The sequence below is a fragment of the Dermacentor silvarum genome, chromosome 7 (genome assembly GCF_013339745.2).
Source record: "Dermacentor silvarum isolate Dsil-2018 chromosome 7, BIME_Dsil_1.4, whole genome shotgun sequence".
Taxonomy (NCBI): domain Eukaryota; kingdom Metazoa; phylum Arthropoda; class Arachnida; order Ixodida; family Ixodidae; genus Dermacentor; species Dermacentor silvarum.
This window is the reverse complement of record NC_051160.1, coordinates 73,714,982-73,731,781: the sequence shown is the minus strand read 5'-3', so window position 1 is coordinate 73,731,781 and position 16,800 is coordinate 73,714,982. Positions and strand designations below refer to the sequence as shown.

Here is a 16,800-nt window from a genome sequence, read left to right as displayed (position 1 = left end):
ACGAAGCGCACGAAGGCTTGGTGTCGCATTTACAAAGTCGTTTGCTTTCCGCATTGGATGGGAGGATAGTGCTGCGTGTGACCACTGCGGCGACGAGGTAACAATCGAGCACGTACTTTGTCACTGTCCCCAATACAGCGCACATAGGCAGTCATTCGCGACCGCGCTGGCACGTCTTGACGACCGGCCGCTTTCGGAGCAGACAGTCCTGGAACGCCGGCCTATACAGTCGTCACACAATAAGTCAGTCAAGGCACTCTTGAAGTTTTTGCGATCGAGTGGACTATCTGACAGACTATAGTTCTCACAGACGTTTCCAACCTCCTCCTTTTCTTTTTTTTTCTTTTTTTTAATTCCTTGATTTTTTTTCGTGACTGCTTTTTCTCTTCCCTATTCTTTCCACCTTTCATTTCCCCTTCCCCTTCCCCCAGTGCAGGGTAGCAAACCAGAATCTTTTCCGGCTAACCTCCCGGCCTTTCCCACCACGTTCCTCTCTCTCTCTCTAAGACTTCATCAAGTAAAGGGAAAGGACTTTGGTTTTGCTATCACTGGTGCGCGCGATGAAAATATGTTATTTATGCAGATCCGGACGTGATACCTTACGAGGAATGCAGGCATTCAAGACTAAAGCATTCGGCCATTTGGTTCAGTGGTAGTTGAAACATTCAGCAGACTGGTGGCATTTCCTCCAATGACAGTCGGTTCTTGTATTACAACTCTTGTGTATGATTGGTTCGGCGACAGTGATTGGGTTGGTAACAAGTTTATTGAAAGTACTGCAGAGCTTTTGACGACACGGCCTTAGGTCTCCCACGTGGGGACGTCAAGGTGTTGCTCGCCACCGCCTCGCGGGCCTGCTGGACGACCCAGAGTTTATCGCCGAGGCTGGGGCTGCGCAAGGCAGTGGCCCATTCATTCTCGTTAGAATTTTCTGACCTTTCAAGAGGTTCCTCAATGTGGGTTGCCCTACTTTCATTGCATGACTAATTTTGATTGGCAGAGGAATATAGACGTTCTGTGTTGTTTTCTGTTTCGTGCCACCTATATTCCTCTTTTATAAGAAAATACTGCATAAATTGTCGGGCTTTTAAAATAATGTTCATATTATATCTAAATGTTTTTTTGTATATAAATTTATGGTAACACTGCTCGTTATTTTACTGACTGATAAGATAAGAGCGTCGTCATCTTTGTCGGCAGCCAGAAAGCAACCAGGAGGAATAAATCCATGTTAATGTAATCCTTACTACATTTTACCTGCAACGGTATCTGAAGTTTTTGTAGTCAGCAAAAAATATTTTGTCGAAATACAAGGGCAAGAAACCATCATGTGTACGGCGAGAACATGCACACCCCTCTAGCATATAGATAGGCCCAGTGTACTTTACAAAGTACACCTGCATACATATTCTTGCTGACGCTCTAAATATCTATTGCATATAGGATCTAATGTATTCATCCTTTACGCCATTCCTTTCTAAAACTTCCATACGGACTTCAGCTTCGAGAACCATATGCTATGCTTGACAAAAAATAAAGAAGGTGCATGTACACCGTGCACCGTCTTGTATAAGGAAACCAGGAGAAAATTATAATGTACAGCTGCACCGGCTATGTTCAGCACTTCTCGAAGTTTGGCGATGAATAGATCAAATACATCATGCAGCTGACAAAAACTACAATGTGGTCGTATTATCAGGACTTTTCTATGTAAGACATATATTTCTTTTTTAAATATTTACAATTGAAAATTGTACTGTACTTTTAAAAGTACGCTGGGCGCTGATGGGTTCAATCCTACTGCCGTTTCCCGTCAAGTCTTGTTTCCAGCAATTCTTTCTATTTACATGGTGGTTCAGAAAATGCGCTCAGATTTATCTAAGTATAGCGTGGAAATTATAAGAAAGAGCAGGAGCATACATTCTGAAATTTTTATTTGATTACACAGCATGGATTGTCTCATGGCTAACACCCTTACTCTTAAAGGAGCCCTGAACAACCCGTCTGGCTTTTGTGAAATAGCATAGTCCGATACGCTGCTGTGAATATCTCAGATAAGTTTTGCTGTCATACGCATAGCCTGGAGCTCGCAAGCGGAGCGCGAAATCACCTTTCTCTCAAACGTTCTCGTGTCAACAGACGTCATTATCCTCACTATTTTCTGTGTGCTTTATTTACTAATAACGCACATTCCTATACGCGCCTGCTATTGGTCGCTGCGGTCGGCTACACCGCGGCCACCGTGAGGTGCCGCCATGAGTCCACTGGCTAAGTGCACTGCGGCTTGCGATGACAACCGCGTTTGGCTTACGTTTAGCGCGTCGTAGGCACCAAAATCGGTAGTTGTGGCGTCTGCGTCAACACCCAAAATGAAACCTAAACTGCGCGCCAAAGTGACAGTTCGGAAGCGAAGCGTTGTGGCCACACCTCTTTCCGCCGTAGCCTTTGCAGTGCAAGGCATTGAAGAAGGAACGGGAGCACAATGGATGCCGTGTTTTCTTGCCAATAACTCCGCTTCTGCAGAACGCGTTGAAGTACTTTTTGCGGCAAAGTATTTCTGAAGTAGCCTATTTTCCCTTCAAATGCCTTTCTCCGCTTCGATAAAAAGTATTTCAGGGCCCCTTTAAAGGTTACACCGAATCTTTGAAAGGAACAAAGGAAGCTTTCTTTTTAGGACACATTTTGTGGTAGGTTAACATGACGGCACACAAATACATAAACCAGATAAAATACTACAAAAATTGAATAAAGTTTCACAGTGACTGCGTAAACTTCTTTTCGTAACTGAAAGTTTGCCAAAATTACTGTAAACCTGAAGAATCACTGTTAACATGGCAACTAATTACCGCTGTTTTACATAGCGGTAAGGTTTCTTAGATCAGTTTCAGCGTTGCCTGCAACTGGCATGACATCACTCTATGCCAGACGCTGCGCCTGCCTAAGTGATGCAAGTGTAGCATTTTCTCACCAATCTCCTCATATCTTCACGGACGAGTCTGTTTTTTTTTTATATTCGAGCTAGCCGATGTGAATGCACAAGTACCGGCTTGTTCAGACGGCAATCGACGAACAGCATTTCTCACGGACTTGCGGTGCTGTAACAACGAGACAGGTATATCATGCTCTTCGCTGTATCCTACAGTATAGTAACTCCTTCAGTGTCTCTATTCCAAGTGCTCAATATCTGCGTTCTTGTTTGATTTTTTTCAGCAATTGTATTGGTCCCCTCAATTGGAATCCGTTGCCGGCTGCGATTCTTTCAAGCCTCGTTATATCGCGCTTTACATTGTTGCGGGGATTTAGGCTACTTTACTTCATTGTTAAGCCTGTTTCACACGCGCCAGAGCACACGCAAATCGGGCAGCGCTTCCTGAATCAATGGCCGCATTCTTTGTAGAGCCCGTACCATTCACGTACATACACCTGCTGCAAAATTATCGGCTAGCACTTCGCACCCTTCTACTCTCCCCTCCCCCCTGCCCATGGAAAACTCCTTCGCGATGTGGCGATAGTATGTCGTACAACGCAATGCGTCCTACCCTCTACCCATAGAAATGCCCGCCCTGATATGAATACGCCTCACCATATCACACAGTCTGGACGCGCCAAAGTATTCATAACCTACAAGCCTTTCCGAATCCAATCCTTGACCACTGGTTAACAGCACTGTCCTCCTCGATCTTGCAAGACCAGCTACGCCTGGCGGAGCAGGGGAGCTGGGCGGTGACCGCTGATTGACTACTGGACTGACGAGGTTACTTGCCGCCGGGTGAAGAAGCAAGACCAGCTTGCTTCAACTCATCTCTCACCTTTTAGGGCTGTTATAAAATGTTAAAGTACTACTACTCTATAGTGTTGCGGAGAAACGAAATCCAACGAGTGGCGTCGCCTGGCTGCCGTGAGAAGCGTGTTTCACATCTCTTGGCTTCGAGGGCCTGCTCACACAGTAACCACCAAGCCACCACTCTGCCAGCACCGAGCGCGTCTGCTGCTGACACGTCAGCTCGCGTGTCACACCCTGATATCGTGCATACATTGCTCAGAAGCAACGCCGCTGCAAACATTTCCAACAAGTTCGAATTCCTTTGTACCGCCGCAGCTGCTGTACAAAACTGATTTCATAGGCAATTGCGGCTGAAATCGTAGATAAATCGAAGCAAGTAAAGCACGCTTTCACGTGGATATAAATCGGGTATGTGGATTGCTGCTCTGTGTGTTTCTGGACGGTTGACGCGAGGCTCACAAAACTCCACTAATTAGGAAACTTGTCCTTCAATCTTAGTACCAGAAATGCTTGAATATGCAAGCAAGGATTGCAAGCAAATATAGGATGCATCGTTGCGAAAATCACATTTGTAAATAAATATAAAATTACACAGGAGAAACTTGTTATCTCCAAAATCCTTTCAACGACGGCATTTGCTATACCGACATCAGAAGTACAACGAATCTTTAAGCTCTGTCTTGCTACCACACCTTAGACGGCAAAGCTCACTCTATACGATACTGGACGCGACAAGGTTTGATTTGACTAGACTGTCTCTGAATAAATGGGTAAAGTGAGCAGATTCAAAGTCTGCATTTGGAATCCTTTGTGACACCCCGGCAAGAATTGCACACAGTAAAATAATCTGGAACATGACTGAGCTGACACAAGATGCAGAAACTAGCGTTCGTAATATTGCATTTGAGTGGGCTCCCAGTCATACCGGCATAACTGCAAACGAACGAGCGGACAAACTGGCCAAATGTGCACATGAACATGGAGAAGAATACGGCATTGCTATGTTCACAAATGTCGTTGGAAGCATCTTACGAAAGCTCTTAACGAAATGTTCAACAGTGGCATTGTTCGATGAAGACTCCAAAATAATTTTTTTTTTGCCGCAGCCCCTGGTCTCAAATTTAGTGGATAGGGCTAGGTCGCGTGAAGTCTGTAAACGTTATTTTAACGCTTTCGCCTCGCTGTGGCATACGGAGAAAAAAGCTATCTTTGTAAAATTATTCAAACATGGCGCGCGTCATGTTCGTGTGGATTGGCGGACGAGGACATAGCCGACCGGCTTATAGACTGCTCGTTATGCGCCTAGCAAAGGCAAGAGACAATTCAGGGATCTGAAAAATCATTCATTGTCCGTATGAACAGCACTTTTACCATAGACAGATAGTTAGCGGCCTTGAAATAATAGTTTTAGGTACAGTAACAGTCACTGTTATAACTACCGATCCAGATGCGCGGGAAACGCTATAGACGATTTTGTGCAGTGATCTCTTTCGTGTTTCCATTAATTCTTGTAATGGTGCGCGTGTCTGCACCTTAGAGTGCTCGCTGTATTTTCATTTTATTAAAATTCTTATTCGAGTATTGTTTTTGCTTATACGTCAAATGGCGGTAGACAGAGGCGCACTGCTTCCAGCCTCTCGTGTTAAGCCCCATTCAACCCTACGTGGCTACCTACCTACCCCTAAATAGAGCTAAAGCTATGACCGGTAATACTATTCGAGGAAAAAAGTAATCCACAGGTGGCTTCTGTATAATTTATCGTCGGTTTGTTTAGACAAGAGTGCCGTACTGTGCCTACTGTGCCTACTGTACTTAGACAAGAATGACGTGCGGTGGCTACAGATGTGAATCATACTTTTTATTGTTTTGCGTTAATTTTGCGAAGCCACGTGGCGACGAAGCCCGGAGAAGGCGAAAAACACGTGCAGGAAATGGAAACATCAAATAAAAGAAAAAATGAATAATGTACAGAAACTGTACACGTCGCTCCGACCACTTACTCATTGGAGGCTTACAACCTGAAGCGCACGCGCCACCGTTCAAGGGGAAGAAGACTGAAAAAAAGTCGGCTGGTTTTGCTGCATTGGTAAGCTTCTCTTCCGCTCTTACATTGACAAGCTCACAGTGAAAGGAGTCTTCGCTGATCAAAAAAAAAAGAAAAAGAAAGTTAGGAGGTGATTCAACCTGTAGTTGACGTCAATCACAAAACGAAAAATGTCTTCCTGAGCGACTTGGAGGTGAGAATGGCGCGAAGTCGCAGTGCACGGCACTCTACGCATCAACCCTCACGTGGATGGAGTTAGAGGAGCGTCAGACAGCCTTAATTTTTTGGCGGCGCTATCTTCGGGAAGGGCTAACATTTTGAGACTGCACATGCCCACCGGAAAGGCTCGCTAAAGAGGCTAGAAACACAGATACCAAACATGGAAGAGTGCGGGTAAGTCAATACAAAAGATATGGTCTTTAAAAAACCCAAGAACGAGACATGAGTCGATGCCGTGTTGCTGTTCCCGAACTAAGTGGCAGTGGCGTCATGGGGTATGACTGCGTTTGCCAGGGTCTAGTTAGCCTGTTTTGAGGCAAGGTAAACTAAACTGCATTCTAACTAAACCAAAGACCAAACTTAGCAAATAAAAAAAAACATATCAGTGGTCCTTAGTGGCCCAATTATGAGAAAGTAATTTATTATCTGCGATGACGCACTGAAGTATCGACAAGAGGGGCTCGTGCGTAATGTTCTGAAATTTCAACTTTCATTTCCTTGTCTCTTCTCATAATCAATATAATTGCGAGAAATTAACAAAAATTTAGTTTTGAATAAGTACTTTATCGGTCTTAACTAATAAGTCTTGCTCTTTAGTCTACGCGGGATACCCTCTCCCAGGACAGAGGAAGTGTTTCCTTTCATTCGTGACATAATTTCTCGCAGAAATTCTGGCGTCCGAGTGAATTCGAAAGTCCCTGGTGGACGTTAAAGAGGCCCTGAACCACTTTTTATCGAAGTGAAGAAAGACATTTGAATTGAAAATTGGCTATTTCAGAAATACTTTGCCGCAAAAAGTACTTCAATGCGTTCAGCAGAAGCGGAGTTATTGGCAATCAAACACGGCCTACGCTGTGTTACCCGTTCCTTCTTCAATGCATTGCACTGCGTAGGCTACGGCGGTGTGGGGCGCGGCCACAACGCTCCGCCTTCGAAATGTCACCGCGGCGCGCAGTTCAAACTTCGTTTTATATGTAAACGTAGACGCCACGACTTCCAATTTTGGTTCCTACGACGCGCTAAGCGTAAGCCAAACGCGGTTGTCATCGCGAGCCGCCGTGCACTTAACCAGTGGACTCGTGGCGGCACCTCACGGCGGCCGCGGTGTAGCCTACCGCAGCGACCAATAGCAGCCGCGTATAGGAATGTGCTCGTATAGGAATTCCAACTCGCAGGCGCAAGTTGGAATACGCTAGCGCAAGACAGGCGTAATTGGAGATCGCAGGGAGAGGCCTTCGTCCTGCAGTGGACATAAGTATAGGCTGATGATGATGATGATGATGATGATAGGAATGTGCGTTATTACTAATTAAGCACACAGAAAAGAGTGAGGACCATGACTTCTGTTGAAACTGGAACGTTTTGAGAGAAAGATGACTTCGCGCTCCGCTTGCGAGCTCCATGCTATGCGTATGACAGCAAAACTTGGCGGAGATATTCACAGCAGTGTATGCTACCAGCGGTCTATGTAATTTCGCCAAGCTCGAGGGGGTTCAGGGCCCCTTTAAAAATGAGTTGTCTAGCCTTAAAAGCAACTCAAGCCTCCAACACCGCAAGTGTTTCCCCACCTGCGGCCTTACGATTGATTTGCACAAAAGGTGGATTAAAAAATTGTGTAAAGAGGCTTCCGATTTGAAGGTGTTCTGAAATGCCAACCTGTCGTTACTTGAGGCAATTGGGTCCTTGGTCGTTGTTATATTGAACAATGGAAACGAAGTAGTGGGACTCTTTTACACAAACCAAACATGATACAACAAGGTCATAAATTAGGAATCATGTGTTTCATTAGTTAACTATTTAACCGCCGCAAACAAAAGAAAAAGAATACACGAGCATAATCATTTGGCTAACCCACTGCCAATAAACATTCTATAAAGCTATGTGATTTGGCTGAATAATTACAGCCTACTTGAGGTAGTCTCACACTATTGAAGTCGGTCCAGGAACGTAGTTCGAATTCCACAGAACGCGTTACGTATCCTGGAGAAAGGATGCTACGTGGATCACAAAGAAAAGGTCAGAACTTACCTAATGCGCACAATTATTTGTGTGCTATCACACAATGGGGGTTGCCTTTAAATTATATATATATATATATATATATATATATATATATATATCATTAAAAAAAGGAGTCCTTGACAAAGGTCGGCCACCGACCGAAACTGTGACGTATAGAAACCTAACCTAACTGCGAAGTTGAGCTTCTCATTTTTCTATATATATCTTCTTGCTGTAAATTACTCATCCCCCTCAGTAAACCGTCTTATTAGCGCTAGCTTCTTGTTCATGTCCCCGTACTGAAGAACGTAGTTATTTGAGGAAGAAGCTGGCAATCAAAACAGGCAAGCAAATGAAATAATCTCATCATCATGATTAGCCTATTTTTCTGCTCACTGCAGGACACACACAGAAGCACACGCACAGTGACCATACGTACGGAATTAGAGCCAGGAAAAAAATAAAACAGACTTTCTCCATCGGCTCATGATGCACTATTGGCGAAAAAAGTTTACGGACCGAGGGATCTGACAAAAAGACGAATATCTCCGCAGCCTAAAAACGCAGGCTATATGCGAACACATTGTGATGTAAGATTTTACTGGCTACTTTTAAAGGCTGATGGCATATATAGCGTTTTCTGAGATCCCGGGGTCCGTAAATGTTTTGGTCCATAGTACATATTTGCAGTAACCCGCCAACTGTCCATTACATTGTCGCCTTCTGCTTCCGTGTCGCCTTACAGTGTCGCCTTCTGCTTCCGCAGTTGGCTCGTTGGCGCCCCTCAGGTTGCGCTCGTGCTCACTGGGGCATTCAGCATTCGTCCAAATTCTGTGAGAAGAAGCAGTGAAGCTTCCATGCAGGCTATAGCATATCTTTCAGAAACACAAGATGTTGAAGACACGCATGTGAGAAGCCTTGCTTTTGTAAGTTCTCAAGCAGAGACTCTCTTTCGCCACGGTAGCTTGGGTACGGCCACAGAAAGTGTTGAATGTCTCCTGTCTTAATACCCTTGCAGAGGTTTAGGCACAACTTTACCTTGTTCGATGCCGTAACGAGGCTCCCTCGTGACGAAACCGCCTAGTTACGGAAAGCGCATTTGATCTTTTTGGGTGAAGGCCAATAATGCCTTCAGGTAGCATATGTGGGTGTGGGATGTCGCTTTTGCTGAAGGACGAATCCCAACATAAATACCTAACAAATGTTTATTCGAATAGCAATGGCAGTGGACGAGCATACTAACTCTACGCTTGAGTCGGTAGCGGAAGGAACAAAGCAACTCTTGCCAGCCGGGCAGCCTGTTTTTGTAGCAACCGTCGATGACGCATACCTCGCGTGACGCAGCGGTGGCGCTGTATTTTATCGATAACGCAGTCCAGCTTGTAGCCGTGTTACGCTGGGCCGGATGATAACAAGGTGGAGGCGGCGCGGAAATGTGCGCCGAGTGTGTCGCCGCATGGCTTTACTGACCAGTTGCCCACACCGAAAAAGATCATGTACTCGTGACGCCTGCGGCAGAAAGGGTGTTCCTTTCTCGTGGATGGCACCAGAGGACAACGGAAAGCAGATCGACACGAGAGATGAACTGTGGCGTGAAATTGGCGAGGAAGTAATGCTTGGCTTCTTGCACCTCCTCAACGATGCGTCTGCTTATAGTATCTCCAATCTTGTCCACAAACGTGTCCCAGGTCGACTCGGACGGATAGGATCCTTTAGGCCTTGTTGCCATGGCGAACATTGTGCTTAAAAACGCGCTGAACTATGCGATCACATATCGAATGCCAGAAAAATTGCCATTTCCGGGGGAGCCTATTGCCTCCTATCTGCCCCTAAATGCGAAAACTCGCTCAGCCAGCACTCTGCCAACAGCCACGATGCCATTCAGGCCTTTTTTTCCAGCACAGAGTTTAGGCGGCAAACTGTTTAACAAGATCTTCATCAGTGATCTGAAAAGCAGGAGACAAGGCTAGCCATGTAGCAACTACCTTTCAATGGTCAGAGCTGTGTTTGTGAGCTGTTGAAATCACAGAAACCATTTCGGCTACTACTAAACTCTTTTTGAGAAGTCATATGGTACAACGGTCCCCCGAAGACGTGTTGCAACTTCTAGCGTATCAACGATATTTCCAACGAGGCCCTGTTGAGGGACACTTCAAAATTGTTGAGGGACCCTTGAATATTGTTGACGCCCTTCCGAATTGTTGCGGGGCCCGTCAATGAAACATTTTTCATGAGACTCTCAGGTATTTGTGAAACGAGGCTGCAGTCCCTGTAACCCGTAGGTTATTACAACCCTGGGGGTGCGACCGCGATTTGATCGCACGTGGATTTATACGGAACGCGACGGCGTTGCCGGTGCCTGCGGCGGCGACGATAGTGAGAATCCGCTTGAAATGGTCATGTAAGTGTTATCGCAATAATAATGTATAAGGCTTTTGAACGTACTCACTAGTACCGACGAGGAGAACAAAACTCTTAATAATACAGGAGGAGACGTAGGCGCTGAGAATTGTCTATTCCTGCTCCCGATTGGCCGTCCTCACTCTGCTTTCGCGCTTGAAAATAATGATACAGGAAGTGTTTTGCACTTGAGCAACTTACGCGTAAATATAAAAATTACTAAATAATGTCATCGACGTAGCACCTGCAAATCCCTTACGGCAGTGATCAGGAAACGCATCCCTAACGAAAATAAAGCCCGAAAGCGATGGGGGGAGGGGGTAGCACAGATGCTCTCTCGTACTCTGATAACTTAACGAGGTATAAGTTTGGAAGGTTTTTTTTTCTGTTATCAGAGGTGGACTAATAACATCCATCACGTGGTCTAAAGTAAGAACAAATACGGCACAGTTAGAGCGGCTTCGCTTGCGAACGTGCTCCGAACCTCTAGGTTCGAACAATTTCGTATCCTCAAGGACCACGTCCTGAAGGTAAGAAATTGTGGCGTTCTAGTTCCGTTTGATTGTTAAAGGTAGAGTCGTACATGCGCTTTCTGGCATTCTCGTAGATTGTGTGCTCCATGTGCATAGCCATGTGAAGTGTGCACTGTGTAACTAAACGACTTGTTGCTTTACAACATGCTGTTCTATTTTTCCGGAGTGATGACGATGGGGCAGTTGGTGGATGTGTGACTAAATTCCATATTAAATGATGGTGACATGCTCGTTAGGCATTAGGCATTAGCGAACAACCTAGCAGAAGCAAGTAAACGCGGTTTATCGAAAGAGAAATATTTCCAACATTTGCGCGCATCTTGCGTCTACTGTGGCTGCGGCTGAGTGCGGTCACGGCGCCCCCCATCTTGGAAGTAATCTGCGGTGATTTCGAAGAATAGGACGATAGCTGATGGCTTCCTGTGCGCTCTGTTTTCGTGCGCCTAATTCGCGGTGAGGTTAGAGGCTGCACGAAGGAGAATTCGCTCGCACTGCATGCTGTGGCTCTTCATCACGCCAGCATTCTGACAGCGAGTGCCTGTGGTCAATGAGTGAGAAGTGTTCATGTTTTCCTGCGCGCGTGACGCCGTGCTTCCTAATTTGCTTTGTAAGCGAATGTTTAAAGCAGTTTATGCAAGTGATAAAACTACCACCCTTACTTCTTATAGCTATCTAATTTGTTATCGCACTCCGTGCTCCGCCTGGCGAGTGATATACAGCGAAATTTTTTTTCTAAAATCGCAAAATCGGTGTCTTTGCTAATATTAATTTCGTTATTGCTCTTTCAGTGCAGTACCGGGCCATGGAACGAAGTATGGAGTACTATCAACAGTATCACGAAGTCGACGGCTTGTACATCAGTAAGGGCTTTCCAGTAGAATGCGTCCGTTCAGCTCTACGCTACGAGGTACAACCGGGTGACTTATTTATCGTCAGCTACCCCAAGTGCGGGACAACATGGATGCAGCACATTGTCTACAACATCATAAACAACAAGCCTCCCCCGAAAAACCAGCTGTTAAGTTGTATAGAGATGCCTTTCCTCGAAGCTCAAGGAGCCGAATCGGTCGAGGACATGAAGAGACCAGGCCCCATCAAGACACACATGGCGTTCCGCTTCCAGCCCTATTCAAAGGACGCCAAGTACATCTACGTAGCGAGAAACCCTTACGACTGCTGCGTGTCTTTTTTCTACCACACGAGGGACATGCCCGACTACCACTTCAAAGAAGGCACGTTCGATCAGTTCGTCGACATGTTCGTGGAAGGCAAGGTTGATTTCGGCGACTACTTCGACCAATTGCTTTCGTGGTATGAGCACCGAAATGATCCGAACGTCTTGTTTGTGACCTACGAGCAGCTTAAGAAGGACATCAGGGCTTGGGTCCTGAAGATCGCAAACTTCATTGGAGAAGAGTTCGGGCAGAAGCTGCGGAGTGACAGCAGTCGGCTAGAGAACGTATTGCTGAACATTAGTGTCAAAAGCATGAAGGAAAATGTCAACGATTCAATGAGAAACATGTTCGATAACTTCGAGAGCGTGCTCGATGGAAAAGTTCCTAAATGGGTTGCACTTACGAGAGAGTCGGTAGGAGCTCAGGCCTTGGTTAAGCCGATGACAGGTGATTTTGTTCGCAAAGGCGTAGTTGGTGATTGGCGAAACCACTTCTCAGAAGATCATGTGAAGCTACTAAAGAAGACGATTCAGGAAAAGATGCGAGACAATGATGTCATGGATTTGTGGAAGGACGCTGATATTCCGCACTGAAAATTTTATGCAGAACTTTCAAGGATTCCTAGAAACTCCTACTGCTGATAAAATACCCACGGATGAAGCTCTTTACGCTTATGCGTGCTTATTATCCTGCACTAGCTTAAAAAACATAAATGCAAGATGTACTTGTGCAGAAATTGAGGTTCCGGAAATATACTAAGGTATGTCGGCTTGAACGCTTGTGTGAGATCGAATGTTTTCTGTTTCCTCATGTGTGCCATGTAGTATTTAACATTCTCCGTTTATTATGTGCTCAGGAATACCCTAAATGACTTGAGGTTGGGATGTTAAATGGGAGGCGGGGGTTGGGGACTGATACAATTTATCTTACAAAAATACAAAACAAACAAATTGCTGATTTTGCATGCCAAAACCACGGCCTTGTTATGAGTCATGCCGTAGTGGAAGAGTCCAGATTTTGACCGCCGCCGCTTTGTTAGCAAGCACTTAATTCTTAGTACATAAGCATTGTTGCATTTCGCCGCTTTCAAAATGCGGCCGCTGTGACCATTACCGTAAACATACGCAATTGTACGTATAGTACCGGTCGAAATAATGGGATTGCTTAAAGAGATCACATACATGAGAAAATGTTTATTACAAGGAGTCAACAACAATTCAACATTTATAACTTTCAAAAAAATGTGTGAACTTCGTATTTGCACACTGGAAAACACCAACAGTAGGCACGCATCAAACCACTAGTCTTCTCGGTTCACCCTGGCACACTTTTCCTTGCATACTCAATATGCGTACAGTGCGCGGGGCGCGATCTTTTGCTTGATACGGAACCTGACGGCGACAGTTTTTTTTAAAGCGTAAGCTGGTATGGGCTCATTCCAACAGCCGTTTCGGGTCGCGATTATGCCGCCGCCGGCGGCTGCGTAACCGCTATCGCCGGGAACGCGAAAAAAGTACCCGATTCTCGCCGGGATCGAACCAGCGCCCGCTCCGTGGGAGCCGGATACTCTACCACTGAGCCACGCAAGCGCTTGCTATCGGGCCGCGGAAAATACCCTAAGGCAAACGCAGAGTGAGACGACTCGAGCCTCGGCCAGTATGGTGGCGCTATCTAGGTAAGATGCCTGCAAACGCAGCGTCCGCAGGCGCAGACGACGATATGCGATTCAGACGAGGCGCGCAATCAACGCGCTCCCGAGCTGCCGAGCATCCGCCAGTATTGTGGCGCCATCTAGTTAAGGTGCCTGCAAACGCGGCGCGTCTGACATTTAAGTTGTAGTTGTAAGGCTTGATCGGGCTCAGAGGACTGCTGTGGAGAGAGCATTACAAGCCGCAGCTCGCCGTCGACGCCGGGCATAGAGTTCAGATCGTTCTCGTCAAAAGGAAGCGAACAGACAGCCGCGAAGACCCTGTCGTGCGTGGTGCCCAAACTGGAGCTACTCTTGAGCCGCTCCACCAGCATGCGTTGTGACTGTGCTGTATGTGCTGCGCAGGCCTATGGCTTTTCTTGCGTGTCGAAGTAATTGCTCTAGCAATAAAGCCATTTGCAGTTATATGCCAACCTACTGAACACATTATACGTAAAGACAACGAAGATTATAAGCGAGTTCTGTCCATGTCTGCCGCCAATATCGCTACTAATCACGTTGCCGCCGTAGCGTGAGTGGCGACAAAGATATGGTCTTTTCCGCCACATTCCCAAAGCATGTGTCGCAGCGTAGCTCTGTTTCCGCACGCTTTAAACGCGTCCTTTGGGTATAGGCTCGGGTAACAGTGGCGTAGGATCGCCGGGCGGGGGTAGGTGTGCGTTTGCAGTAATGTGAAAAAGAATTTTCCGCTGTTGCGCTGCGGCTGTAGTACTGTCCCATATAGGACAATGCTACCGACTGGCGTTTTCAGCCGGTTTGGTCACATTGTGGTGCGCATGAAAGGGGATAAATTTCACTTAGAACAAATTTATGTGCGCGCTAAATTACTCCAAGTGGTAAAATTATTCCGAGGCGGCATTCCTTGTGCACCCTGTGTTCGTCTCATATTTTTAGTAACACCAATGTATCATCCTGTCTAGGTTTTTAGATCAACTGATGTGCAAAACTGCTGCATTTATGTTGCTTCAATTATGTGGCCTTGGGTAGCCTACACATAAATTTTAACAGACAATCTGCAATAACAATAACTTTCTATACCATTTCAATAGATAACAAGAATGGAACAGACAGAAACCGTAGCGATAATGATGCTTCCAAATGAAAATCACTAAAGGAAACTTCTAGCATTAAACAAGTGAGATATTAATGAGCAGTTTCATATTTAGGTTCTGCGCATCTTTGCTAACCATTCTGTGCTATGCGTTCAAACTGTTGAACCTTCCTAAAATGCGCAGAACTGTTGGCGCTTTCGTTTTTGCAACGCGATTAAAAAAAAGAGCACTAAGCGGAATATAGCTCAATTACAGTAATACGTGTTTTTTTTCTTCTCTTCACCACTCAGCGCTTTGGTAAATGAATGAAGGCAGTACTCTTGTTGCAATGTTATACACGGGTCCCCAATAGAAAAGTTTTTGTCAGACCCCTGTGCATCCCTGTGGGCTCTGTTAATTGCTTTCCTGTGTCCCGGCTTGTCTAGCGAAAGCGAGCAAAGTCACGCACACGAGTACTGTAGCACGCTCCCGGACGCGAAAAATCCGCGGGTGATTCGTTGCATCGCATAATGCAGACACCGGACGCGTACAACGCCATCGGAGCGCCATGTTTCCACACTTCTTTCCTTATGGTTCGTTCGCACTTGGTTTTCCCTCTCGCTTTCGAACGAGAATCATAAGTGAAGTGCCAACCATTGCAATCGCCTCTGTTTTTTTTTTATCCTGTAAGCGTAACACTAGCTGGGCACAGTGTTAGCGAGGTATGTTTCATCGTGCCTCAACGTGTCCAGTTAAAAGCAGTGAGTTACAACCGTCAGAATCTCGCTCACATTAGCTTCCTTCGTGTGACTTCGGTCACCGATGCGAAAAACACTGAACACGAAATGCTTCCTTGGGTACGCAAAGAGACTATGTGTTACGAAACGGTACAATGCCGACAGTCGTGTGGCTGGTATTTTGTTAAATTGTTTATTTCCCGTAAAGGCAGTTCCCCACTTGAAGCGCCTATCTGGTCAAGTTGCGCCATATTTACAGGTGCTGTCCTAATTGCAGGCGAAGCGAATAATTTTCTTTCCCGTGTTAACAAAACTGACGCCTGTTCCTTTTTTATTTGCCGGATATGGCGTCAGTTTAATTTTGTTCTGGCGGAAGTGTTTTCTGGACATGCAGATGGCGCTAAACCATGTGAACCACCGATGAACTGCCGTACGCCTTTGAACGTATGGACTTTTAAGGAACTTCGCTATAACGCATACATGCGCTTTGGTTCTCATTGGGTCCCATCATGTGTAGCATCAATAAGCGACGCCTTACCACGTCACTGGCACGCTCCCCATCACGCCAGTTTTCCCAGACGCCTTACCGTAAGCGCAAAGCAAAGCCTTACTACCACTTTCAACGCTTCACCTTTAGGCCAAACTGGCAATTTGTGTAGTGCAAAATACATTATCGTTAAGGTTCAGAGGATAATTGATGGATTGAAATTGTACACTTGCGACATGAATTTTTTAAATGGTTTTATAGTAATACTATTATGCAAATATGAGGACCGGTACAATGTACTACTGCGAAGGTTTTATGAAATTCCCATTGCTAAAAAGCTTTTCTTAGGTGAGAAAAGTACTGTATCTCTCGAACTTTAAATCGCCATTGCTGGCTGGTATTAGCTCTATAGTTGTGCAGCCCATGGCTTTTAGCAGCCAAGCAAACGGCTGGAATTATCTAGGCTTATAGTATTATATCCCTTTTTGGAGACATCTTTTGTTGCCACATCAAACAAAGATTTCATGAACTCCTTTGACTAAGCCAGCAGTGAGATTCTTTTTATTGTACCACACTTCTTTTGCGAAAGCTCTGGATATTCATTCATCAAAAAGAACTTCTGAACTGGTAAACCATACAAAGGGAACGACGCCGACTAGTCCGAACGCCCCGGACTCAGGA

The 16,800-nt window shown here is 45.6% G+C and overlaps 1 protein-coding gene across 1 annotated transcript; it reads left to right on the top strand.

Annotated features, from left to right (window-relative positions):
- The first annotated feature begins 5,782 nt into the window (after positions 1 to 5,782).
- On the top strand, positions 5,783 to 13,550 carry LOC119458234 (sulfotransferase 1E1). The gene is made up of 2 exons (XM_037720063.2): positions 5,783 to 5,870; positions 11,770 to 13,550. The coding sequence occupies exon 2, from the start codon at positions 11,784 to 11,786 to the stop codon at positions 12,747 to 12,749; it is 966 nt and encodes a 321-aa protein (XP_037575991.1). The 5' UTR covers positions 5,783 to 5,870; positions 11,770 to 11,783; the 3' UTR covers positions 12,750 to 13,550.
- Positions 13,551 to 16,800: the final 3,250 nt, after the last annotated feature.